At 41.8% G+C, this 27,209-nt stretch overlaps 3 protein-coding genes and 2 long non-coding RNA genes across 17 annotated transcripts in view; 1 reads left to right on the forward strand and 4 right to left on the reverse strand.

The window, feature by feature from the left end:
• Positions 1-10,142, reverse strand: part of DNASE2B (deoxyribonuclease 2 beta) — a 34,736-nt gene extending 24,594 nt beyond the window's left edge. For 2 of the 3 annotated variants that reach the window (XM_064428483.1, XM_064428482.1), the window contains exons 1-3: positions 10,124-10,142; positions 6,008-6,119; positions 756-812 (exon numbers count right to left, since the gene is read on the reverse strand). The gene's annotated coding sequence lies outside the window, so the exon portion shown is untranslated. The remainder of the gene's footprint in view (positions 1-755; positions 813-6,007; positions 6,120-10,123) is intronic. The other variant, XM_064428485.1, reaches the window with a different exon arrangement.
• Positions 22-13,622, reverse strand: SAMD13 (sterile alpha motif domain containing 13). Of its 4 annotated transcripts, XM_064428490.1 has the most exons (5): positions 13,483-13,622; positions 11,845-12,272; positions 10,124-10,204; positions 6,008-6,119; positions 22-1,177 (listed from the first exon to the last, which is right to left on the reverse strand). In XM_064428490.1, exons 3-5 carry the CDS (start codon positions 10,174-10,176, stop codon positions 1,034-1,036), a joined length of 309 nt encoding a protein of 102 aa, XP_064284560.1. In that variant the 5' UTR covers positions 10,177-10,204; positions 11,845-12,272; positions 13,483-13,622; the 3' UTR covers positions 22-1,033. The 4 variants fall into 4 exon arrangements, with proteins under 4 accessions (XP_064284560.1, XP_064284559.1, XP_064284561.1 ...); XM_064428489.1 differs by lacking the exons at positions 11,845-12,272; positions 13,483-13,622 and adding an exon at positions 11,543-11,696; XM_064428491.1 differs by lacking the exons at positions 11,845-12,272; positions 13,483-13,622 and adding an exon at positions 11,332-11,536.
• Positions 13,544-15,086, forward strand: LOC135305147 (uncharacterized). Its single transcript, XR_010366423.1, has 2 exons — positions 13,544-13,664; positions 14,876-15,086. It is a non-coding gene; the product is annotated as an uncharacterized LOC135305147 (long non-coding RNA).
• Positions 15,087-15,095: 9 nt separating this feature from the next.
• On the reverse strand, positions 15,096-20,010 carry LOC135305150 (uncharacterized). Its single transcript, XR_010366427.1, has 5 exons — positions 19,813-20,010; positions 19,631-19,714; positions 17,575-17,701; positions 15,630-15,865; positions 15,096-15,451 (listed from the first exon to the last, which is right to left on the reverse strand). It is a non-coding gene; the product is annotated as an uncharacterized LOC135305150 (long non-coding RNA).
• Positions 20,011-22,363: 2,353 nt separating this feature from the next.
• PRKACB (protein kinase cAMP-activated catalytic subunit beta) overlaps positions 22,364-27,209 on the reverse strand; it is a 71,834-nt gene continuing 66,988 nt past the window's right edge. For all 8 annotated transcript variants that reach the window (XM_064428479.1, XM_064428471.1, XM_064428476.1 and 5 more), the window contains one exon: positions 22,364-24,651. In XM_064428479.1, the coding sequence (XP_064284549.1) occupies positions 24,526-24,651 (126 nt within the window). In that variant the 3' untranslated portion in view covers positions 22,364-24,525. The remainder of the gene's footprint in view (positions 24,652-27,209) is intronic.

Genomic DNA, 27,209 nt, shown 5'->3' on the forward strand with positions numbered 1-27,209 from the left:
AAAAGATCTGTAAAGTAAACTGAATCCAAACAAAAGCAATGTTTTATTGGGATATAGCAAGCAACCTATCAAATAGGGAACCAGTACAAACAGATTGAACATGACTCTCTTTTAACAGAGATGTAGGATGACAAGACAGCTTCTTTCAGTTCTTAAAACAAGTATTCAAAGTGTTAAGCATTAAAAAAAATCAATCATTACAACACCAAAGACAGACAATATTAAAAATGTGCAGAATTTTACTTTTTACAAATTTCTGCATAATGTTAGAAAACAATCATAAATTAAAAAAGGAATAAAATGAAGCTTTTTTTGTTTGCAAAGCAACATAAACCCTTAAAAACCAACTATATTTTACATAGGACTACTATTAAAAACAGGTGAAAAGCTGAAAATTTAAAGGACAGCAAAAAAATACACAACTCAGTTTCACCTGTCAGCAACACCTTCTGCTATGGAAGGAGTTATGTTAGTTCTATGTACAGCTTTAAACATTGCAGCATACCACGAGTAAACCTTAATAAGGTTAAAATAGGACCCTCTGCAAAAAAGGGTGACTTGGCAAGTGTCAGGCCCATCCTGAAATTATAAGTAGTAATAATTTTAGTAGGTCTTTAGTGCAAACCAAAGCCTACTTTAATTGGTTCCTTTCTCTAAGGATGCATGTAAACTTTGGGGTTGTTTGTGTTTAACTTTTTGGTATCTTAATTAATAAAATCAAGAACATGTCTGGCTCAAAAATGAGAATGACATACCTCCCTTTTGTTCTGGATACAGTGATGTAGCTATCTCAACATGCTCATTGACACTTCCTAAAAGAGAAAATCATTATGTACTATGTAAAAAATACACACCACCTCTCTCAGCTCAGACTCAGTATATAGTATATTGCCAGCTCTATCCAATAGGATATATATTCTAATTTGGTTTAAACTCTTAATAGATATATTCTCTCTTTACAAAGTTCCATCACATGAAACCAAATTGCTTATTTTTCCTTTGAGGCACAGCATGACCCCAATTAGACAATTAGCTATAAAGAGTTGTTCTTTAGATGTTGTGTCTGTAGAGGTTTTACGTGATATTCATAGATTTTCAGCGCAGGCCCCAGTTTTAATGAAAGTCCAGTCAGTACATCATTCCTTGTCATCAACAGTAATGATTTGCCATCAATTTCCTATAAGAAGAATTAAAGAATTGATAAAGACAAGTATACAAATCTAACAGAGGAGAACAGTCATGCAACAAATGGAATACTACTATAGAGGATCAGTGAGGAAAACAGTAGCCTTGATTTTCCTGAAACCATGTTCACAGCTGCTAGATTCTGCTTGCTGTCTGCTTTTCAAGTGCTCACCTGTGCTGACTAAGGCATAAATACTATTTAGGCAAGCACAAAATCCAAATGCGCTTAATTTCAAAATTCCCTCCTTGTAAACCTTTTTCTAATTAATAGGTACAAGTGAAGAATGCCTAATTATCAGCCATTTAGGGAAGGATACTCCTAAGACTGCAGCTTATGAAGTGCCTTTCAGAAGAATTACTATTGACAGCAATATGCAAGTTTAAACTAGTGAATATCTGCTAATAACTTCAGGTGCCTTCTTTAAAAGGCCAACCTTCCCATACATCCTGTGGGGGGAAAAAAAGGAAAAGACTCTTGCAATCAGAAATTTTGGAAGGGCCTAACTGGAGCTTGACACACTGAGAGAACTTCTCTTCCTCTACTTTCAAGGGAAGACGAGAAAAGCAGCAACTTGCCACTTTAGATCTCAACAACCCCTACACTTTCCTGCTTAAAATAGCTCTTGTAAATCACAGATATGGTGGGATTTCTTTTCCTCTCAGACCTTGACTTTCTGACCCGTTTAGATTAGAAATCCTGTAGGCTTTGGATTTTTTTTCCATCTTAAAACCTTGACATATGCCTGAAAACTCCCTCTAAATAATTTTCAAAGTCAAAATGGAAGAGAAAGAATCCACATCTCTCCACTACCTACTATTATCTTGGAAATATCAGAGATCCCGTCCTTGATTACAATGCAACATGAAAAGAAGACTTCTATTAGAGCTCAGCAGGAATTTGTCAAGACTGATCTCTCTTAAAACTTGATAAAGTTTATAAATACAAAATACACGGACAAACCACAACATAGTCAAAGATCAGCTGAAAGTGGTATTTTTAAAAAATATCCCCAAGATGTATACAACTACTAATCCCTCAGGGGAGCACAGAGTAACAGTAATTCTAAAAGAAAAAAGTTTCCAATAACTTTTTACCCAATTATAGCAGGTGCCTCTTTCCAATTACTGTGGAGAATGTAAATGGTTAAAACCAGTTTCTATCCTCTCTTTTCCATTCGTCACAATTCTTTCTGTGGGAATTTTGACACCAGTGAGTGTTTTGCTCATTGCTATGACCGATCTGAAGTTGCCTTTTCTGCTGCTGTTCAACGATGCTATGGAGGAAGAACAGCCTCCAGCTTGGTAGGATCCAAATGGAGTAAATCCAGTACCTGGAATAGGAGAAACTCCAAGAATAGGAAAAAAGCATCTATTCCTTTCCCTTCTTCTTCCACAGGGTTCCCTGTGTTTTCTATAAATGCTGGTAACTACTAAGACTTCCACTGAATAGAAAACTGATTCTTCAAACACATCTGTGTAGGAATGAGTGACTACATATTCAGAGTTCATGTTTTCTATCTTTGTGTGAATTGTAAGCTTTACCTCTTTCACTTCCTTTAAGTTTTCCATATTTACCTGCTTCTGCAGAACTGTCACACCCTTTTTTTGCACCAGGTAAGATTTTGTATGCTCTGGTGTCTTCTCTGATCTTTTTTTCTGCTACTTCTCTGTTTACTGGATTTTTTTCAGGGTGCAATTTCAATGCTAGCTCTCAGCATGTCTTTTTAATGTTAACTGCAGAGAGGCTTCTCTGCACAACTCAAGCAAACTAATTCCCCACTGTGCCAAGATGACCTCAACACCAATATCACACTGTCTTCAGCAAACGACCAGGAGACTGGTTAAGCTTCAAGTCCTCCTACCACCCCTTCTGCTCTAAGTGACTGAGAAGTGCAAAGTTTTACAGTAAGTCAATACGAGAGCACAGTAGCCAACACACTCATGGGCTCCTCCCTATTGTGGCTCTGCCAGAGAGCAGCAGTGGACACCAGCTGATGTCAAACTCCAGTTTCCATTCTGGTAGGGCATTGCAGTGAGGCCAGCAAACCAGACTGGGTCACCTGGGCATATCTGGCTATCACAACAAAATGGTCAAGAAGCCATATGGGCCATAACAAAGGTCAGAGCACAAGCACACCTTGAGACCTTGTAAACAGCTTCAGTCTTAGAGTGAGCCACAGTCCCCTGTGCTTCCAGGGCTCCTACAGAAAGCTCAGCCATAAACTGGCAGGCTGTATTTCTCTGGAAGAGTCCACACCCTCATCCTGCAACTGCTCTCCTCCCTCTTCAGGTATCCTCTGTCCCCAACTTCTTGGCTTGTCTGATTTGCTTGCTGATGTTATGGATTTCTGTTACTGGGCAACATCCTTCAGTTGAATCTCTTTTCATCAGTGAGCTCTTTTGATTTGCTGACATCAGTGGAACTCCAAGAAGGAATAACAGATAATCATCATACAAGCATCACTTCTTACCAGCACTTACAATAGTTTTAATAAAACATTCTGCAGCCCTTAAAATGCCTTCTAATTATCCTTAAAGTATTGTATGAAAAATTCAGGTCTTAAAGATCTTTTGAGCCACTTGTTTTAGGTGAGTCCAGATGTATTCAGATTCATCAAAAGAAAGCGTGGACCCAGTTATTGTTGTGTAAAAGCTCAGTGTAACAATAGATGTCATGATTACATTCTGGGCTAAGGATATTTTGTAAGGAAACCATTGTGCTGCCCCTATTGAAGCAGTTCAGTGGAAAACAACTTCCAAGTGTAGTAGGTGAAACTGAATACTTTCCTTTACTGCTAACAAACTCATTCCTCTTCCAGTACATATTCAGGGCAGTAGATCAAATGAAACTAGGTTTCTGGGGCCCAGGCAACTGCAAATGACAGAGGAAAATAGAGATGGCCAGAACTGCAGCTGCATGCCTGGTGCTCTACAGACAGAGGATGGCTAAGGGTTCAAAATGAACCTGTCTGCACTGCCATACCTGGGAGATCCTGACAAAAAAATACTGTAAGAACACAGAGTTAGTGGTAGCAAATAGTGTAGAAGAAACTGAACAGCACCATTGATAAGAAGTTAGGGACAGGACTGTTTATAGGGCTGTTCTTGGTGCAGACAGGGAATAGGCTGGCAAACCTGGCACGTAGAGCCAGGCACTTGGTGCTTCTCATTCTGCTAATGGGAAGGAGGAGGAAAGAAGTGGCAATGACTTCTGCTGCAATTATCCATCCCTCAGTTCCTGGCCACATCCTGGTGGCAGCTGCAGCCTCTCTCTCCAAGGTTTTAGCATAAAGTGAAGTTGGCCGCCACATTTCTGCACACGGCTGTCCCAGCAGAGTCCTCAGTTACTCTACTTAAACCACTTATCCTCATTGCAAAATACTAATAAAACCTATAAGGCTGCTGTTGCAAACTGATTTGCCAAAACTCAGACATTACCCTCACCTTTCTGCTGCAAAATCAGTAGTAATTACTTCAATACTATTGTCAAGCCAGCTGTGAGGCAAAGAGGTCAAGATATTTGATGGAAGTCAGAGCTATCTGTCAGTATAAGGAAAAGACTCCCAGAGACCACAATTACTTTGCCTATGTAGTTTTTTTAAACCACATTTCCAGGGCTTTTGTGACATGGAGGCTGTTATTAAGGAATGGACACACTTAAACATTTTCCTTTTTAGCCTGTTCACTCATCTTCAAATTCTGAAAAATTAGCAGCAGCTGCAGAAAGAACCTTCTCTGCAACCTGCCAGAGAAACACCCAAGGCCAAGCTTTTCACCCTCAAGAACAAAGAACTAAATTTAGATACTTTGTATATGCATCAGTTACGATGAGATCGGATTTCACAGCCGTGGTGCTGAAGGTCAGCAACACTAACCTGACCAGCCATGATGTTATTTCACCTGCAAGGTACAATCTTCCTGCAAAGCTGCCAATAACCTGCACCAGCTCAGTACCTTGGAAGGTCGAGCCATCTATTTTGATAACTAATTACAAGTGTGGGTGACTAATTTCCTGGTAGTCACACACAAGCCTACAGACTTATCTGAGGAGGTGCTGAACTGCCAATCTGATGGAACCTACTTCTCTATGGAACAGGTGGGCTGCAGGCCAGGTTCGCTGACTTCTCAATTCTGCCCCACTAACACACAGCCCCAGCTGCTGGCAGGTGAGTTACAATGGGCCACCTGACTGTTAAGCTCTTTGCTGATCTAATCTACCAAAAGAAGCCTTCCATTAGTATCAGCAGATACAAGGCCCAGAAACAAAGACTCAACCTGTTTCTCAGACTGAGTCCTACAAACACGCTGCTCCTCTGCCAACTTACTGTCAACTTGTCCTTTTCATATTCACTTGTACTGCCAAGTTCAATGCAACACAGCAGCCCCTTTTTCACCCTATGCCTTCACACTCATGTTGTTGCTTAGAAGCCCCAGGTTTTATAAGTGCTCATGAGTGCAATTACACAATACACTAAGAAAGATGGGAATTCACATTTTAAACACTATTCACATTTTAAATAACAAGACAGTGAAACTGAGTGGGTTGTACAGGGAGACTGAGCTCAAGCCAGAAAATTTATTAAGATTTCTCACCTTTCTGAATTCTATCTTAAACAAACTCCAACTAATTACCCACAGCTTGCAGAACAATATTATTACTCGGAGATCACAGTCCCATGCATTGTCACCCAATAACAGACTCAAATCCCACCATTAATGTGGGATTTTCTCTCCCATTTTACAGTATATAACCAGGCCCACAGTAAAAATCTGCAGTGTGAGAAACTGATAGCAGTCAAAAGGCATTTGCTAACAGATTTACCTGTTCCTGAAAAGCATTGGCTTGTTCTTCAAATCCAGCTGTTCTGAAATAATTCACAACATCAGTAACAGCCCAGTCAGCAGGATCCAGAGGTCTCCCATTCTCTAGTGAACTGCAAAGTGCAAACGCAGACAAGTAATCACTAAAGGTGTGCAGAACATCTGCTGCTGCTTTGTGCATGCCTCATGTAGGTCCCCCTCCTTCCTTGTTTCTGCAGGAAAAGTGTTCTTTGATACATCTCCCCCACTCCAATACGGAACAGTGTCACCTGTTCTTTTACATTCCAAAGACCTGATGCTGGGGAAAACTGAGACCCCTCTCCTTTCAGAAAAGAAGAAAGTATATGAATCTTCACATCAGCCAGAGGTAATCAGTTAGGATCTTCCTACAAGTGTGCTGTCTTTGCTGCTGGAGAATGAGAACTGCCATACGTGGGGTACCAAACTCCTGCCTTTCAAGCCTGCAGCTTGCTTTCAGCTACCAAGTACTTAAAGAATTATATGTGGATTATCCTTTACACAGATGAGACTGTCCTTGTAACATGGGTAGAAATTACTGGTAGGCATCTTTACCTTGTAAAACAGCAACAACAAATCAATTAGAAACAAACAGAACTCCCCAACCAAAACAAAAAAAAGTCACCAAATGATTGCACTAATTCTCAATATAGAAAATTTCCCAAAACTGTTGTCAGAGTCATCTTTGGACAAATCTATGGACTTTTTAAATAGCTGTGCATCTGAGAAAACATCTGTTAAACACAATCATAATTAATTCCTTCTGTGATTAACCTCGGGCAATTGTTTTCCACAGTAGCAAAACCAACAAAACATTCATATTACTATCCTTATCCTGAATTTCTTTTCCTCAAACTGTAATCACTCTATCACAAGGATAACCTTGGTGTATCTGAAAATTTTTGGAAAAAAAAGCCACATAGTGAGCTTGACTGCCTTTTCTACTGAAATTTATGAGGATGAACAGCAAGGTATCAAAGAGACAGCTGCTTTAACATGTTTCCCCAACCAGAAGTCCTGAAGATAATGCCAAAAATTTTCCATCTTTATATTTGCTTAACCATAATGCGAATAAAGTAATATTGAAAATGTACAGATTAGGACAGGTGTCAGAATCCTGTCCATTTTCTGGTCTGAAGCTTAGAGGCAGGACTTTGATTTCAACAGCACCAGCTGGAAAAGAAATGCAGATTATACTCCCATGACAATGTTTTTGTTCTGTCCTCCAATTTATTTTTTTTTTCAACTGTCAGCATCTCTGCCTTGCCTGGACTTGTATGTTTTTCAGCAAAGTAACAGGGCGAATAAAGGGCACACCATCTTTCAAAGCATCTAAATGTAATCTCTACATAGAGTGCCTCCCATTGGTGTTTCTACAACATTCTCATTTCTACAACTATCTGAGTCCTGGGAAGAAGGACTCATTTTTGCATGTCCCCAGACTCTTGAAACGTGTCTGTCAATAAGGCAACAAAATCTGGCCACAGGGATCATCTGCAGTCTGTGCTACACTGGGCCTTCTAAAAGCAGGTTCTTTCATTTATCAGAGACCTCTGAGCAATGAGAAACAGTTTCTTACATTTGCTCATCACAGGATAACTTACTTCATGAATGGCTTCATTGATTGTGATTACACAGAAAGCAACACTCAGCAAAATTGAAAATGAGACTATCTGGCCTTATCAGAACAGCACTTTTTTCCTGTGTATTTTTTTTTTAAATCAAAGAATGCCTTCCAAATAAGATTCTTTGGAATCTTATTTGTGCACATTCTGAGACTTAAGAAGTAAAATGTGAAAACTGCCACACAAACTCTGCACGTATTTATAAAAGCAGCATTTGAGGAATTTAAATCTCTGCATTTTCCTTAGGACACAGACTGTCACTTTCAACTACTCATTTTTTACTAAAAAATAAATAAACAAAATTCCAACCACTTAGTTAAAAAAAAGCCTAAACTGAATTTAACCCTTAAACAGCAAATAAAAGGTTCAGTCTGTAAAAGTATCACCTAACTGTAATTTGCTTACTTCTCCAAACACTTTAATTTCAAATTAAATATGGCCCCAAACCCTCCTTCCACCATTTTTTATCTCAGCCCAAGTGCTTTAGTTTTTCTTGTAGCTCCTCTTTTATCACTAGGGAACTACATCTTGGATCAGGTCCAGCCCCATCCAGGATGCAACTGCAATGACTTAGGGGCTCTACCTCAGTCATTAATTAATCACAGGAATTAATTGCAAGTTCCTGCCTCAAGGATTAGCATCACGCTGGACCTCAAGTGGAGCAAATTTCCACAGCTACAGCTGCAGAAGACTGGAAGGCATGAGGCAGACTGCTGGAGGCTGGCGGGATTTTAACCCATCTACCCACACAGATGCTCATTTTGCTTGTAGACTTTGTTAGTCTCCTCCTCACAGTGCTGCTGACATGGCTCCATTCTTTAGTCAAGACAAGGAATATATAACATCCACAGCTTAGCCGTACACTGGCTTACACCACACATCCTGGATGCTTTAAAATCTTACGAGGACTGGCATTTTAGGCTTTGAAACTAAATACTAGATGCACTAACAATGAATAAAAATTAGGCTCATCTGTTTTTCACCACTGTCCCTGTGCCTTTATTGCCATCATGTGGCAGAAGCAGCAAGGTCTGAAAGGATACAGCTGAGCACAAACAGATTTTATCCAACCTATTTATAAGCACTTCAGGAAAGTGTCAAATACTTCCTTTGTAGATATGCCCACATACATACAATATACATTCATCTAGAAACCACAGCCCCACAGTTTAAATACAATTTCCATCCACTCTAAAAAGCCACCTTAGCAATCAGTGGTTGAGTCTTTATCACCCAAGCCTTAGGGAAAATGATTAAACGTAAACTGTCTCTGCTTTGACTGTCTCTTTCTCCTCCTACCCCAGAGTGCTCATTGTAGAAACCAGCCTGTCAAAGGGAAGGTGGTTTCTAAGGGACACATGATAATTATTCATAGTCACTGAATAGAAGAATGCTCTTTATGTTGGTGTGGTGTAGCCAGCATCTCAAGTAAACGGGGAGGATGATGATTTTAATGGCTGCCATCAGATCTTTTGATGCTTTTCATAATCAGGTGTTTTATCAGTAGCCTGAAGTGACCATTATTATTTATCTCACTCTAGTGCCTGGTAGCCTACACACTGTCATGTTTTCTTGGATAGCTTATGTAAGGGAGATCTGAAAGAGAATGAGGTGCAGCTGCACAAAGTGTTGCAGCTTGACAACAGACTAAGAGCTCACTCTAGTACCTTTCCTTATGGTCTTTTTTTCCTTTAATATTTATACATATGTGTACATCTCTCTCACCATGGTTTCTGTAATCCAAAAGCAGCAAGGCCAGATTTTTCCACAGAGAATTTCACTTCTCGGACCATAACATCATTCAGAATTGCTAGTCCTAATTAAAGGATTTCTGACCTTAAATGAATGCTTACAAAAAGCTTTCTGTGCCTTAGCCTGTATTTACCACACAAAAGAAAGCTGTAGAGCAGTACATATCATGTCTCTGCCATATTCCCACTCTGTGTCTGAAATAAAACGCCAGCAACTTCAGGCTTCTCCAACAAACAGCTTAAAGTATCTGTTTCAGAAGGGAACTGACACCTAAATCTTTTACTGTTACTACTTCTCAGCCCTAGACAGGTGGGCTGTCAGCAGGGAAGGGCACAGAGAGGCAACTTCCACACAGGACACTTCTCTCATTAGGCACTGGTTCACCAAAGCCACTAACAGACAGGTGAGCAGAGGCACAATATTGGCTACAGTGCTACCACCTGCTTTCATGTCTGCTCGAGAGGAAAAGAAAAAACATACCCCTAACTTAAGTTACTAGTTTCTACATCTCTTCATTGCTATACAGTCCTACCACATATCACTTTTAATCAGCTCAGTGCCCTGGACTCTTCTATTTCAAAGCTGAAACACAACAGAAGTCATTAAGAACAGGGAGGATTTGAAATGCGCAAAGATGGAGTGGCCGCTATTGCCAACCACATTAGTTCAAAGGAAAACTACATTCAAAACCCATGTGCTGTTTATGTAAAAGGAACACTTACTTTTTGACATCCAGAGAGCCATTTTCCTTGTTTTCCATGTCAACAGTTAGCATGGGGAGGACAGAAGTTTTACTTCAGCAACTGATCGATAGGGAGGCAAAAAAAAGCTGTGTTTAATAACTGGTAGTATGACCAGTGCAGTGTAATGTAACAGAATCAAGCATTCTACAGGGACACATGCATTTTCCACTTGAGAGCAACAGTGCTGTCAAAGACTGATTTCCTTGGAAGCCTGGCAAAGCTGATAGTAGCTAAAGAACTAGAAAAGAAAGTTGCTCTGTGAAATAATTCTTGCCTGAAAATCAAGGAAAGTAATACTACATTTAATCCTTTTCACAAGTGATAAAATTTTGATCAAACGATGTATTCATATACATGGAGACTGACGTGCAATATATAGCTGTGTCTCAAGAGAGCTTGATAGGTTTTCAGTCATCCTGTGATACAGAGGATCCAAACAGATGGAAGATCTTTAGAAAGGTTTGGAAATCCATAGCCTTATTTTACAAATGTGGACGTGGATACAAATGATCATGTCACTTATGCCCATTGTGCAAATAAAACTCGTAAACAGAGTTACTAATTGAGCCCCAAACTCCTGAGGCCTAAATCAGTATGTCATCCATAAGACCTCCCTTCCTGCACTAGAGCAGCTTCTTCTATAGGTATGCTACACTGAACTCCAAAAAGGAAAGGAGCACATGAAGGACACAGGAGAAAATCCAGTTTGCTTCCTTCCTTGCAGCATGCTGGAGTACTTGCACCACATATCTTTTCCATCACTCCACAGAACATGCAGAAATAACCCAAGCCTTTCCTTTCTGTTCTCAAGTAAGCCATTTCTATTTCAGAGAGCACCAGAGAACGGACCAAGGACTCAGGATGTTCTTGCTGTAGCATTAATGGACGCCAGTGAAATGTCTCAAAGCTCTGGGATACAGAATAGGGAAATCATGCTCTTCAGCTAAAACTTGGCAAAAACAGAGAATAGCAATTAATATTGCTGTGGGGGAAAAAACGGAAAAAAGAAAAAAAAAAGAAGACCCTTTATTATACACGAAGAAGCGAGTAAAGCACCAAGAACACAGTTACAAACTAATCGAAAAGATGCTTCTTGCTGCACCGCTGACCAAACAACTCCACGAATTCCCTGAAATCACTTCTCGGTTCACCTGAGGTGACTGCAGACGACACCCGCACCAGCCTACCTGCGGAACGCCCCGCGCCGCGGCCGCGCACGGCCCGGGGCCGCCGGGCTCGGGGCGGGCACCTCCCGCGGAGCCCCCGGGCCCGGGCGGCGGGGGCTGAGGGGCTCCGCCGGGCTGTGACACGCGCTCGGCACCTCACGGGCACCCGCTCGCACTGCACCTCATTGTCAGTTCTGGCTGGGGGCGAGGGAAGCAAGGCAGAAAAACCTACCTACGAGCAACTAAACCAGCGCATGGCTACCGGCTGCTGCGGAGCGGCGGAGCCCGCGGCCCCCGCCCCCCGGCGGCAGCGGGCGCTCCGCGGCGGCTCCGAGTGACACCGGGAGCGGCCCCGCCCGGGCCCGTGACGCGCCCGCCACACACGGCCCGCCCGCGTCATGGCCGCCGCGTTAAAGGCGCCGCGCCGCGGGACCCGCCCGGCGCGGGAGGGCTGCGGGGCCGTGGGGCTGGGGCCGGCCGCGGGCGGGCACCGAGCGGCGCCTCCGCCGAGCGGCTTACCCCGGCGGCGCTTACCTGCTGGGGGCCGCGGACAGCGCCGGGGGGCCGGTATGGGCGGACCTGCCGGCGGCACACGGCCGGAGAGCAGCGCTCCGAGCTCGGTTCGTGACTTGAGGTTCTTGGGGCCTCCTTGTGGACATTTCTGCTCCTCCTAACAAGCGGGGTGTTACAGGTAACGGACAGGAAACAAATCCCTAGTCGTTGAAGGATGCAGTATCAAGGCGAGGAAATTTTATACAAGGTAGGAAGTAGGAGTCTCCAGATGTTGGCAAATTGATAAAGTTAGAAAAATTAATTCCTAGAACGAGTTCGTCAACACGTTTGTGAGTAGCAGACACTAGGCTTTCTGTGGAACTCCTGCAGCTGCAGGCTCGGGGTGATGGGGAAAGAGGAGTGACCCAGGACAGCACAACCGAGTCACCCCCACCGTGCCACCGGCCGCCCTGGGAAAAGAGAGGACATGAGGCACTGAGTCTGCAGACCTTACTCGTCTAAGCTCCAGACTGTGTTTCACAAGGAGACCATACCCACGGGATTTACTGTACGGAGAGAATCAACTCAAAGAGCTTACAAATTACTGAGTGTCCCACTGGCAATAAAATCTCACCCACAGAGTTTAATACAAAAGTTGTCAAGTTTTTCTGGCAACAACACTTTTTCTTTTTATGCTATTTTTTAATCTCTTCAGTATTTCCTTGATTGCTGATGTTTTCTAATGGCATGTAGGCATTACCTATATGCACTGTCAGTGCAAGGGAAATCAAGCAAGGACTCTCAACACACCCTGTTTCCCCACACATGGGCTTTCTAGCCAAGGCTGCATCCCAGCCACTAATCGGGTGTTGTGACCTTTTGATTATCTGTAACAGGCTGGGTTACTTCAAATTTGTGGGATGTTTTACTTAAAAAAATTCCTTCTGAGCCAAGCTACTCAAATTACACGCCTGCTCTTTGCTGCAAGGCAAGGGGGGACATCACAAATTACCTGGGGATTTGCACAGAACCTACTGGTGACTCTGGCCTGGTTTCTGCAGAGCTCTGGCACGAGTGCCCAGCTGGCATGGACAGACAGAGTGGGCACCTGGGGCTGGCCCAGGCACTTTGCATCCATCTCACTCCCAGACAAAGTTACTGCACCCTGGCTCATGGAGATCCAGCTCACGTAACTGCTAACTAGGCACAGTTACAAGCATTAAAATTACCAGCAAAGTGGACTTTCGGGCAAAGGACTGTAGACACAACTTCCCAAATCACTTCATTTTGTCTTACTTATGTGCTGTCAGATAAATAACCAGAGCTTGCAGGAGCTTTGCGAGTAATGGCACTCAAATATTGACAGAAGCATTGAGAACAGAGGGCAGTAACAGTCCTCACTGCTTTGGGATTTAAATAAATGCAGATAAACAAAATAAATAGAGGATTAAGTGTACTGTGCCCTAAACAAAACCCTCTTTACTTCCCATCCCAAAGTGTACTGTAAAATGTGGCATATTTGTGTTGGACAAGTGAGCCAAGCAAGGCAATTCTTGTCTGTCTCTAAAGTTATAACCATTCTAAATGATGCCATAATGAGTTTTCTGCATCAGCTGGTTTCTAACTTTGGTAATGAACTGACATTTGAGGATACAAATATAAACGAGCTATTTTACTCACACTCTCCCTTTCATCATGTTCTTCAGTTAATCCTTTGAGTATTCAAAGTGAGGCTCACACAGTGCATGCATTCCTTCCAGAGGACCTTGAACCGCAAAGAGACGAATTTTAAGGAAAGGGGTTGCGGAAAAATTCAGTGTGGAATATCATCTGTGGCCTGTATTTTCATTCATTGGAGTAAGGTAATTTAATTGTAATAAAATTATGTCTGGAGGGAGATAAAGCAGAAAAGTGAATTAGCCTTTTGTTTGATTCTTTGCACCCCACTTATGGCCAAAAAGAAAGTTTCCATGCCATCTAGGGGAACCAGGTGAGACCAAGGTTGGTAGATCCAGGTCAAAGGGTCTGTCCTGTGTGTGTGTCTGAACTTCTACTATCACATGAGGGGAAACGCGCAAAGGTCAGTGCAGGTGTCAGACACCAGTGGACCCTGTTTTCTGGGTATTGAAAAATGCCAGTTTCCTGCTGCAATCCTTCCTATCCTTTTGTTTTGTCCCTGGCAGTCAAAGAGTAGAAGACAAAATGTGGCAAAGGAGAGTGTAGCACCCTGCTAGCTGTGCAGAGGGTACTGAATTTCAGCTCCCTAGGGCTAAATAAAGCCCTTTGAACCTTCTTCATTCCAGTGCCCTGGGTAAAAAACCCATGGTTAAACCATGCATTGGGGAAGCTGAGTGAGAAAATAACACAGGACCTGTGTGGTTTCACACTGAGGGAAACCCCTCTCGATAAGGTGGCATTATGCAGAGCAGAATGGATCTAGCCCTGTGTGAAACACGTATTCCTTTGCCAACAGAGGCCGAATATTTCAGAGCCCTCGGGAAAGCCCTGCGCCCTCAGCAGGAGACGCCGTGCAGGCCGCGAGCCGCCGGCGCTGCGGGGGCTGCTGGGAGCTGTAGTTCCGCGGGGGCCGCTGGGAGCTGTAGTCCCGCGGGGGCCGCTGGGAGCTGTAGTCCCGCGGGGAGCTGTAGTCCCGCGGGGGCCTTCCCCTCACGGCCCGGCGGGGCGGCCTGGGAGCTGCCGGTGCCGCCCGCACCTGAACCGCAGCGTGGAACAAACGTGGGAGATGCTTGCTTCTCCTCTGGGGTTTCAGGGAGACATTTCCGGGCTGATCGCCATCGTTTGTGCTTCCTGCTGCTCATTGTGAAGGAGAAAGTAAACCAGAGAGATTTCATCCAGATGTGGCTGCGGCCAAAAGATCGTCAAGTCCTTGTAACGCCCAGCACTGGCAGCCTGGGAATGCAATGGGGGCACAGGCTGTTTCTAAGTAACTTTTGCCATGAGTATGGAAGTGGCACGGGTGTAATACGGCAGTTTGCTCAGCAAACTGAATTAATGTACAGCTATATCCAGTCCATTACTAACAACAGTTCCTTTTGCATCATTTCCCTCCTAGCAATACAAGACTGAAAAGGGACTGTTCAGGCCATGGGGTTTGATCTCCTGGCACCACAGCCAAGCCCTGACACAAGCCCATTCACACCCGGCGCTGGCTCGGGGCACATGAGGAATCTCAGCCCACTCTGCAGAAAGGCTCTGTCCAGCTCCTCTTTGCTGGGGATGAAGAAGTTTTAATCTACAACTTAAAAATATATAAACAGTTTATACCTGTTTGTTCCTGTAGTAATAATCTTTAGTTTAATATTGTTTAGTGCAATATTTGACGTCTCTTTCTCTGGTATTTACATTCTTATATAAACTCAAACATATGAATGAACACAGTCCTTTTGTGGTCTGCATTTTCTGACCTTGTTCCCCTTTCTCCTTTCTGTACATTCACCTTCCAGGAGAGGACATTTGAAGCTGCACCCTTGGCTGCAGTAGGGTCTTGGCAGTGCCTTCTCCCTTTCCAGTCTGCTCTGAAAGGCCCCTTACCCCACACTACACTTTGATCACACCTGTATGGTACTGATGATTTGAGACATCCAAAGGGTCTTTTCCATCCAAAGGGTCCTTTCCTGGCAGCTCCTGTCTACACAAAAACAGGAAAAATCCCTGTTACTGCTCCAGTTGCAACTTCTCAGCACTTTACTCTCAGAAAATTGTCTTTCCTCACTTAAGGTCTTTTCCACCCCTGTCCACAGTACTTTTAGTTTGCTTTAATGGATTTTTGCCACTTACCTTTCTCCACAGTATCAACAGCTTCATACCTGTTGTCCTGCTCTCCCTTCTCCACTTCAGCACTCCAGGGAGGAATGAGAGACAGTTCCCAGCCCATGGACTCCAGGAATGAAATGCCTCTCTTCAATTCCTGTCTTGGCCAGGAAGGTCCTCCAACAACCACGCTGTTGTCTTCTTCACAATCCCCTTCTGGCCTGCCAGGGTGTCCTGCACGGCTGGGTATTGTCATGTTGTCTGAGGTTCTGCAGAAAGCCTAGGCAAAAGGCTAAAGAGCAATGGTGTTAAGCAAGTGAGGAGGGAAGGGAGGCAGAAAAGCCATGGCCAGAATGCAGCAGAGCGACTCGGTACCAGCCTGGCATTCATTTTCGAGGCAGTCATGCTCAGTGTGTGTTAAGCACAAAACCAGAGCAGCAGCCGGTGGGCCTGAATTCCCCTTCTGTGCAGTTCCCTGGGCACTCTCCCACAGGGTGAAGAGCAGCTCTGTGGATTGCACAGCCTCCCGTGGGAGCTGTGCCTGCCGGGCTGGGCGCGCTGCAGGTGCCCAGCGCGGGCAGTGACAGCCCCTGGCTGCCAGGAGAGGGAGAGCACTGCTCACACTCACCCACCAGCCAGGGGTGCAAAGATCTGGCTTTTGTCCAGGTGGGGAGCCCCTGAAACCTTTGCTTTAGTATCCTAAGGTACTTTTGATACAATATGCATTACCTGACCTTTTTCTCACAATCATATGAATTTCCAGTAAGATGACTGGAGTTGCACCCTTTTCATACAATCTAAAAATGAACACCTATGGTAGCTGACTACAATGCAAGGCCAGTGACACCTTTATGCTTTTGCTCCAAGACTGAATTGCTTAAATAAATCTTCCTGCACCTGAATTATATCCACTTCACTGAGAATTTCCTGCCCTACTTATTTTGTTGTGCAACTCCTTATGGTAGTAGTTGCTCATATTTAATAAAACTTCTGTCTAGACTTAAACCTTTGTTATTTTAAAGCTTATACTTCATATTAAAAAATCGCTGTATAAACACGGCTCATTGTGCCCATACTAGCAGTAATACCTGCCACATATTTGCCCAGCTTGTAATAATGTAGCAAGAAGCTTTTAAAAAGTATTCATGTGAAATACCAGCACTGTTAAAGGGAATCCAGGCTGATAAAAACATTTTATACAAACATGGCTCAGACATCTCAGTGAAATAGCTACTACCTCTCTGGGAAATCTAAAATGTAGCACTTGGTTGCAGGAAGTGAGGCAAATGAAACAGCACAACATGATGATACACTCAGAAAAACAGTTACAGACAGAAATGTGTCAGCAAAACACAAGCAGAAATCTCAACTACATTTCCAAGAGTACATTGAAAAATTAGTGCTAGTTTTTTCCCCACTTTGCTGGGAAGCTCTTCTCATGGGAGTGAAGAACCTGACTGTCAGAAATATCCAAATTTTTAAGATTTGTAAAGCGACCATGTCTCAGCAAATACCGGCATCTTTTCTCCATGTTGTTATTTTGGTGTAACTGCCAGAAGTGATGCCAGGTGTGGAAGAGCAGAGTCTGGCATTTCATTCTTTGCTCAGCCCTCTGAGAGCACCCCAGACCCAGGGAAGGGCATTTTCTGCAGCTCTCACTGGTTGTGCTGGGGGGCTTACAGGGGCTCTGTCTGCTCTTAGGCACTGAACTGCGAGCAGACCAGAAGAAATGACATCCCTATGACTTGTGCATGAGTGTGTAAGCTCAAAGCATGCACACATTGCTTTGGTAGGACAGTGGTTGCCAAAACAGACTGCAAGAAAGGAAGCGCTGTTACAGGGGGGCAGTTCTTCCAGGCACATATCGGATGATCCTGTTTTCCCCTCTACTCTCTCCTTTGATATAAACCAAACCCAGATGCATCTGAACATGAGCAGACATGACATTTAACAGTTCTGCATTAAGATTGTAACAGTTAAACCGATAATTTAAAAACTTACTCAGCTCTTAAATTGGTTGATGAGGCTCTGATCACGGGTGCTCTCAAGAGCACATTTGCTGTAACTTGTTCTCCAACTGCTCTGGTGATCACATAATTCAGAAAAATATAAACAGTTGTTCTTTTGCCTGCAAACATAATTAGTAGAGATATATCTAAATTTGATTACCATCCAACTCAAAATTTTATATCCACTCTACTATAAATACTCTTTACTTAACAAATCAGCATAGGAACACTTTTCAATTTGTATTGGTGACCATCTTTGGTTAAAAACAGTGAATTTCTGAAGTTTCAAATGCACATAAAATAGAAAGGTGATTGTGGGCTATCAGTACAGACACTCCCCTCTGGTTCTAGCTTCAAATGGAAATAGGAACTGTCAATCAGGGATTTTTAGTGACATTTTAATATAATCCATGCAATAACACATATTATGCAAAAATGCTTTCATACAAATTAGTGTCAAAACCTTTTTTGCTTATGTTGATATGAAAACAAGTACAAAATATTGCAACTATTAACTCAAGAAGGATTTAAAGGCAAAATCTACTAATACACAAAGAACACATACTCATGGTTGGTATTGCATGTATTATTCCCTGATATGTTATGTGACTGGTACAATCTAAATTTTTCATTCCCTATTCCTCTTAAATACTTTCCAAGAGTCTTGTTCTTACTGTGCTCTGCAGCTGACATTTCTGACACAGCATTCCACACCATGTAAATGTGACATCTACTGGCAAATAAATGTAACTAGAGCAATTGGTTGTGGAAAGCTCCTGAAGATGCAATCATAGAATACTTTAGGTTGGAAGGGACCTTAAAGATCATCTCCTTTTATGATTTTAGTTGACAGGATTTTGCAGTAACTTGAAACATTAAAAAAAAAAAAACCTTCAAGAAAAGTCAGAGTTGAGTTCTGTTAGTCAATATGTAGTAGCAGAATTAAGACGAGTTTAGTAACTTCAGACATAACACTAGGTATGCCCTAAAGCAGAGGTTTGTGTTGTACAAATCCCAAGTGAAAAAGAATTTGTGCTGATATTTCAAGTTTCCTTGAGTGGCTTTAAAAAAGACCAAACAAGTTCATGAGACTTTAGGGAGTTATTTTCCTCCCAGCATTCCCTGCAATACTTATCTTGGCAGGAAACATCCCTTGCAGCAAACTCAGTCCTGCTCTGAAATTCCTTTCCAGAATCCATGAGCTGTGGGTGCTGTGGCCTTGGGAGGTGGCTCTCTGGAGTGGTTCTTCTGTGGAAGTAGAACCACTCTGGAGATGAATTCATGTGCATGCACTAACAAACTGTATCACCCCGTTACATCACGTGTTCTGCCACTGTGATCCTCTTTTTGCCTCAATGGGATGTTTTTACTGAGGCTGCCTGCTCAGTTCCTCTTAGTTTTTCTCACTGGTAAGCGAGCCTGCCAGATGCATACTTCCCAATGCATATGGCCAGAGGAAAAGGGAAATAAAGATAATGTATTAACTGAGGACACACAGTGCCTTTTTTTTAGGGGGGGCAGTTGAAAACAGACACTTTATAAACACTGGGCATTTGTAAAACGATTACATATTGGTTACTTAACCTGAATGAACATGCCTGTGAGATAGGTGAACCATGTTTTACTCATCCAGGGTGTTAACTATCATTAACAGAGTCCTGACACTCAGATCCCCGGTTCATGCAAGCATCAAGTAGAAGGATGGCAAAGATGGGGGAAAGTGAAAGGACATCCCATCAAGAATTCATTTTGTTGAACTGTTATTTAGATAACTACATATTCAAAGTAGCAATGTAGATACAAATTGAAGAGCAATACTTTTGGTATTCTTGTGATATTGCTGTGTAGACCAAAGCATTAATACACCACTAAATCTAAGTGAAGTCTTGGATTTTTTTTATATTTTTTTTTGCCTTCAATTGAATCCAATTACCTTGGTGGGGGAAGAATTTCAGTTAACCAAGCCTTTCCAGCACTCCAATTTTCTCTTTGTTGCCCTAGTAAGCAGTAATTTTTCCTGGAACTTACTGAACACACTCAGAACGTACCACACTGCTTGTCAGGCTGCTGAGACCTTGCTCCATTTGTGTCAACATAGCTACAGCTGTGTCCTCTCTGATCATCCACAGCACCTTGGAAGCAAAGGCAAAGGAAGAAGTCTGATAACAACCTCCCAGCAAAGGAAAACACCTCTTACTGTGGTTGCCTACAGATGGAACAGATCACTCACCTCCCTTCTCAAACTCCAACTTTTCATCCTGAAGAGTTTTTGTGCTGCAGCCTTGCCATGAAACAGTAGATTGCCACTGTGTGTTCCATCACAATCTAGACCTGTAAGCTTAGCAGCAGTAAGAAATGTGCAAGTTTGTCACTGGCTCTTCCATTTCTGCTTCACTGACAGCAGCTCATGTCCATGAACACCACAACTATGTTTCTTTAAAGCTTCAAAGCAAAGAGCCACACACACACAATTTTTAGGAATATGTTTTTGCAAAGACATTGGTACTTGACCCTCCAAGGGAGGGAACAGCACAATGAAGCTGAAGGATTCTAAAGGAATTTTTACTGGCTTTGAAACACTTTTGGGAACTGATCCTAATGATGTCATAGAAACCTCAAGCTGTTTTTATCCCTCTAAGGGACTACACTATTTGTGCTAGTCAATTATAAAGATAAAATACATTTTCAGTATAGGCAAGTTTTCTTCAGGCATCCCTTTTTGTCATACGACACCCCTCCCCAAATCCAAACAATAAAGAGGTAAAAATGTGACTAGATCTCAGATTTAATTAATATTTTTATTCATCATCAAATTCAGAAGTCAGAAAGGGAAGATATCTTGAGATCCTGTCTTGCCTCTAGGTACCCATCTTACACTTCTAAAAAAATCCAACACTTCACATAATCCCTATGTAAGATGACAAACATTTACTATCTGTAAGGTGTTTAAACATCCTTGTGGAGTTCTAACCCTTTTACTGCCCAGCTTGAAGTTAGGGGCTCGTATTTTACCTTTCTGTTAAAGAACTTAAATCAGTCAATACCTCATGAAAATACCTTTCCATGAAAAACATTTTTAAAATGTATGCAAGACCCACACTTGTAAAACTGTGGTGGTCAAACTCTCTCTCTCTCCTTTTTTTTTTTTTTTAATATCATCAAACAGATCCAGATCAGCTATAATGCACCTCAGCTAGAGAATGGAATTGGTTTCTTTACCAGTTTCTTATAGAATGGTTCTTCAATTCTGATCTGGGATAAGTCCTCCTTATGCAGGAAATCAGAACAGATTTGAATGACACCTTCAAATCTGTGGCTCAGCATGCTGTGCTCGTTTAGGAGCTGTAGTAAAAGCAGAAGACAGTATTTTTGCAGGTTTTTTAGCTCAGCTTTAGAAAAAGTACAAAGGTCTTTAAAATGTAATGTAGCAGTAGTACCAGGAAACCAAGAACACAAGACCGCAGTCGCAGGCGTACAGCAGCAGAAGCACAGAGGCCACAGCTCGGCTCAGACAGTGGCAAGAGGAGGAGCTGCATTACAGAGCAGGCACCAGAGCCTCTCCAAACACCACTTGCAGAAAAAGCCTCAAGACAGACAATGCCAAGACCATGAACAGTCTTTACTTCTATCAGTTGTTTCACAGCACAATGAGACACAGCACAAAGTTTGTACAGCGGGATCTGCAGACAGTTTAAAAACAGGCAATTATCTTTAATAAAAAGCATTGAGTCTGAATGAAAATAAAATGAAGACAAACAATACTGAAGCTAATGATCACCTTGCTTGCTTTTGATTGTCTAAGAAGTCCAAGACTTCTCACAATGCCTTTAATGATCTCCACATCACCTTCTCCAGACACCCTAGTTAGTGTAAAGCTCACTGTGCCCCAACTCATATGTGTAGTAGGTTTCATAACCTTTTCCTCTTGCTCTCAAACCCTGCTCACATGTGGGGAGGTGCAACAACTGTCATCATACAACATTCTGATTCACAAAGAAGCAGCACAAGTGTTGTACATAATTTAATTTGCACTTCTGTATATAAATGTTTACTATTGCACACTATTGCAGCACTTAAAAACATCTAATTATTTGCAAAAATTAGTAAAATACTTTAAAGGATTTAAAAATAAGGGTTTTAATGCAACTGACAAGATAATAAAAAAAGCAATTTACTTAATGAGATACAATCCTTTATGTTGGAAATGAAAGTTACATACAACTAGAGTACAATTAAAATATACCATATAGTTCAACACTTAATTCCTCAAATGTGTAAAATTAACAAGCTTCTACTGTCATAGATATACAATTTTTCCATATTGTGAAAAGGATTTTTCAAATTAAATACAGGTAACATAATATTCTGTAGTTATATTTCATGACTGTGTTTAAATGAGAGGGTTGTATAATACTCACATTGTCAAATGTACTCACTAATGCCTTGGAAATTGCACACTTCCCCTCCTTTTCCAAAATAGAATCTCATTTCCATACTGAAGTCTATTATGCCATATTGGAAAAGTGTTTCACTTTCTAACAGGATTTTCATAAAATTAAAAAATAGCATAATATCATGGCATTATGATGACTTTTCCACTTATGCCCGTGTAGAATTTAATCTGGATATCAGACAGACATGTCAGAACCAATTTCCTAGACTTTTGTCTTATTGTACACGCAAGATGAATGATTACAGTATTTTACAGAACAGAAAAATCTTTGAACCTTTCTAGACCTATAAATGTAATGATTAAAAATTAAAATCATAACAGAATCAAATTGTGATCTTCAACATTTATTAAAATCTTTTAAAGTTCATAAACGACAACAAAGTTACTGTAGAATTTATCGCATACAGCTAGCATACAGCAGCATGTCCTTGGTCTAAATGAAATACAAAAGATTTTAACATTTTCATACAAAGGATTTCTTTAAATTTATTAATGTGACGATATATCTTTGTTACATAAAATTTGCTACAGCAAAGTATCTTATACTTTTCTTGCATGTATGTAAATATGGGTGGACAAAGACTGCATTCAGTGTCAGCCTCCTAATGACGTTGTGCAAAAATGCTCAACAACCTAAACAGACAGAACATTGGGTGGTATGTTTCATACTCTTTTGTAAAATGTCTACAAAGGCCTTTCTTTTAGGAGCGTTGTACAGATTAAAAGGAAGGAACGCCAGCAGTTTATTTGCACTGGCATTCAAACAAATCCAATGGCTATGTATCAATATAGCTCATTTTTTAAAAAAACAATTCATCCTTGTATGCATGTAAATTTATCATAAAACATGAGTCTAGTTGAAACTTTTAGATGTGCTGTTTTAAGACAGGTCACTGAGACAGCCAGAACCAAGTGTTCAAATAAAACTACTATGAATAAGTTTAAAAGCAACCCCAAAAAAAGTGCTGAGCCGCTGATTATTAACATTGAAATAAATGTGTAAAAGTGCCCAAAGCTAGCACATGGTAGCAATACCTTTTAAGTCAGTTGGTGAGAGTATACAAAACATAATTAAACCCAAATACTTGTATCTGTGTGACCATACATTCTGATTGATTGAAAGAAAGTAGGTTAGAAATGAAGACACAACGCAACTATAATAAACTCAGCTGTTGCAGTTTTTAAACTTGATCTCTTTTCTTCATGAATGAAGTGCTGTAATTAAAAAGAAAATGATTGTAGCAGTACTCCATCCTCAGTTTACTAATATAGTATACCAGAATAAAAACTTGGCAATAACCTCTTATTCTTAACAGCTAACAAAAAATAACCGTGTTCATCCAGCGATGCATCTAGAACATTATTTTGCATTTGCTAAACCATTTGTTTTTCATAGCGAATGGCAGAGCGCATTTTGCTTTCTGTGGCATGATGGTTTTTATTCTAATGGATGCCTTTTTTAATCAAAAAAGGCTTGAAGCAAGGAATAATTTGGGAGCCGAAACATTGGCTACTTTAAAAAAAATAAGAAAAAAACAGAAGAAGAAAAAGTGAATCAAAATGAATTCTCTACAGTACTGACCAAAACTTCCTTTAAGAGTTTAGGGTTCTTGATCTTAAACAAGCCATTTCACACCTGCCAACTGAAATGCTGGTAAGTTGACTTGGTTTAATATGGTCCAAAGTCCAGACCAGATGGAATTACTCCCTCTCACGAGACTGTAAGCTTTCCATGGTACAGTCTGGTTATGGCAACTTGCCAACTGCCTAGGTGGGAAATACAAAGGAAGGAGGCAGTGACGAAAACTGCAGGGATGTAGAAAACCAAGGCACGGGGTCTAGCTACTGTCCCCTACTTAAGCCATCCAATTGATTCTACTGAATTTTGGTCAGCCTCCAGGAAGAAATGTTTTTAAGTTAATTTAGCAGACATTTATATGGCGATAAATACTACCTTCAAAAATGCTAAAAATGTTGGCTAGGTTTAGTCTGAGCTACTAAAAAATTATTATAAATTGTAGCATCAGACACAAGACAGACATGAATTATTGGCTGGCACAGACTAGAAGCAACATTTATCTTTCACTTCAGTCTAAATCACACTAGCCGCAACACCTTCCATTTCACTCACACAAATAATACATTATTCAAAATAAAATGGAGCATTCTTGGGTAAAAAACTACTTCATTTCAAAGGGGGAAAATGAACAATACACAGAAACAAAGAACGACAGAAACCAAAGTTAAGTAGGAAAGTGGTCTATTATTCTGTGTTACTGCACAAACAGTGCTTGCTTAATTGTGCCTAGTTAGAAGGGTTGGTGCAAACTGCACACATGGAAGATGGCAATAAAGACCTCAGTCAGCTTTGTGGAATGAAGTAACTAGGTAACTGTTTTGACATATGATGGTCTCAGCTCCACCTCATCTGTTAACAGAGTGCAAAGATCCCAATGTGAGCCCTGATGTCATCTTGTCCTCTTACTCCTACTAAAAATCAGCAAATTCTTTTGCACATTTTTCTGTTAGAGAAGCACGAATATCTTCTTCTTCATAGTCATCAAAGTTGCTGGTATCTCCAGGACCTCTGCACTTTGGTATGAATGGAGCTTCTACCTGTATTGGTAGGAAATACAAAAAGGCACATGAAATGTTACTGGCCAAATACATTTACCATTGTAATAATGAGCACAGCAATACTCCCATTACTTCTCAGATCCTGCCAAGAAATCAGGTAATCAGGTATTGCAGATTTAAGTTGTGGCACATAAACAAAACCAGCCTAGGAAGGTACAGGCCTAAATTGACTCTAAATTGAAATAGACTAATCTCTTGCTGACAGACCTCATAGAAAATTACTTCCACTTCAAAACAAAGATTAGTCCCCTCCTTGCAGAGGCGATCCTGCTCCTTCCAGCTCATTAGCACAGGACATGGAGTACATTGATTGCCACCATCACTATACAAAAATCTTAGGAAAGCTCTCCCTCCTACTTAATAACAATCTTCCATTTCAAAATAAAAACTAACCTAATACAAGTGGAAAAAAATTTTTTCTGCATCTTTTATGAAATTCCTCCTGGGACCTAAGTGAGAGGTGAAAGCGTTCTAAAAACTAGGCTACAATGAGACACAAGCAATGACTTGAAGGAGTTACACAAAGACTGTACTGTAAGGTAAGCAAGATCACAACAAAATTATGCAGGTGATGCAAATTTAAACGTGGAAACACAAAGTAATCAGATAAGTATCTCTCTCCCAAACATCTCAAGGAGTAGGTGTGCCAGAGGCAGTATGGTGGGGAGACAATGAAACGAGGCAGGCACAGCTCCAGCTGAGGCAGAGGATCACACCACACTGTGTCCCCAGGTAGACTGCAGATGGTCGGGGTGTGTTGTGTGTGTAGATCAGTAAACTAAAGAGGTACAGCACAGATGAACAAAATGAAACTCCAGACTGTGGGCAATGCCATTATACACTGCCAAGAAATAACAGTAACTTGTGCATTTGTGCATGAAATTGTCACGTGTATATCCTCTTATTCTTAAAACAAGATACGTGTTTCAGCGATTTAGCCTGAGTGAACACACAGTCTGTGGACATATACCTAGCCTACAAAGCCACACATTACCACTATCTGAATTCTGTCCCTGCGTCTTCTTAAACTGATTTTCAGTTACTTTCTTACAGCAAAATTCAGAGCACAGAAAATATCTCATTTATTGCTTGAACTTTAGAACACTTTCAAATGAGACAAGTCAGACCTTTTCCTATTATCTTCACTACAGAAATTGCTAAAAAGAGACTGTAGGAGATAACACTGGTTTTTAGTGGAAATACCTGTTCAGATCTAAGCACAATCATCTTATCAGGCAGCGTATTAATATACATGGAAACAGGTAAAGAAAGGAAGACTTGATGATATATCATGCAATGGGTGAGTAACTGGCTCACAGGTGGGGCACAGAAGGTTACAGCAAATGGGATGACATAAGACTGGTGAGCTGTCACTAGTTGGGCTCCATAGGGCTCAGTTCTTGGCCCTGTGCTCTTGAGCATCTTCATAAATGATTTGGATGCAGGAGTGGAAGGGATACTAAGTAAATTCATAGATGATAGAAAACTGAGAGGAGCTGTTGACTCCATGGAGGGCAGGGAGGCCCTGCAGAGAGACTCTGACAAATTCGAGGACTGGGCAATCAGCAAGTCCAACATTGAGAAGTGCCAGATTCTGCACCTGGGATGAGGCTACCCTGGATGTTCAGACAGACTGGAGGACAAGAGGCTGGAAAACAGCTGGGGGTCCTGGCTGATTACAAGTTGAGCCAGCAGTGGCAACCACGTCCTGGGGACATCAGGCACAGCATCACCAGCCAGGCCAGAGAGGGATTGTCCTGCTCTGCTCCTTACTGGGATGGCCTCACCTCCAGTGCTGGGGACAGGTTTGGGTGCCACAATGTAAGAAAGACATTGAACTATTAGAGAGTGTCCAGAGGAGGGCAACAAAGATGGTGAAGGGCCTGGAGGGGAAGCTGTGAGGAGCAGCTGAGGGCACTGGCTCTGTCCAGCCTGGAGCAGACTGAGGGCAGACCTCACTGCAGCCACAAGCTCCTCGTGAGGGGAAGAGGAGCAGCAGCACTGAGCTCTGCTCAGGGACAGGGACAGGACCGAGGGAATGGCCTGAGGCTGTGCCAGGGCAGGTTTAGGTTGGATAGCAGAAGTTTCTTCACCCAGGGGGTGTTTGGGCACTGGAACAGCTCCCCAGGGCAGTGGTCACAGCACCAGCCTGAGAGGTTCAAGAAGCGTTTGGACAATGCTCTCCGGCACATGGTGTGACTTCTGGGGTCCCGTGCAGGGCCAGGAGTTGGACTGGATGATCCCTTGTGGGTCCCTTCCAAATCAGCAAATTTTTGTGATTCTGTATCTGAAATATTAAGTAACTGACTGGTTTACTTATGACCATAGCATTTAAAAATTTAAAAAAAAAAATTTAAAAAACCCCCATTCACATGACATTAGCTGCCAAGGAACACTATGTTTATTCAGGAGAATACATGCTGTGGTTAACAGCCACAGTGAAAAACTACTCTAAGTCTAAGGTTTATTGCTGTATTTCTGTGACTACTTGAATGACATTACAATCCATGCTGTTGTTTCAGACCCTATTATTCTTT

Source organism: Passer domesticus, chromosome 7, assembly GCF_036417665.1.
Source record: "Passer domesticus isolate bPasDom1 chromosome 7, bPasDom1.hap1, whole genome shotgun sequence".
NCBI lineage: Eukaryota > Metazoa > Chordata > Aves > Passeriformes > Passeridae > Passer > Passer domesticus.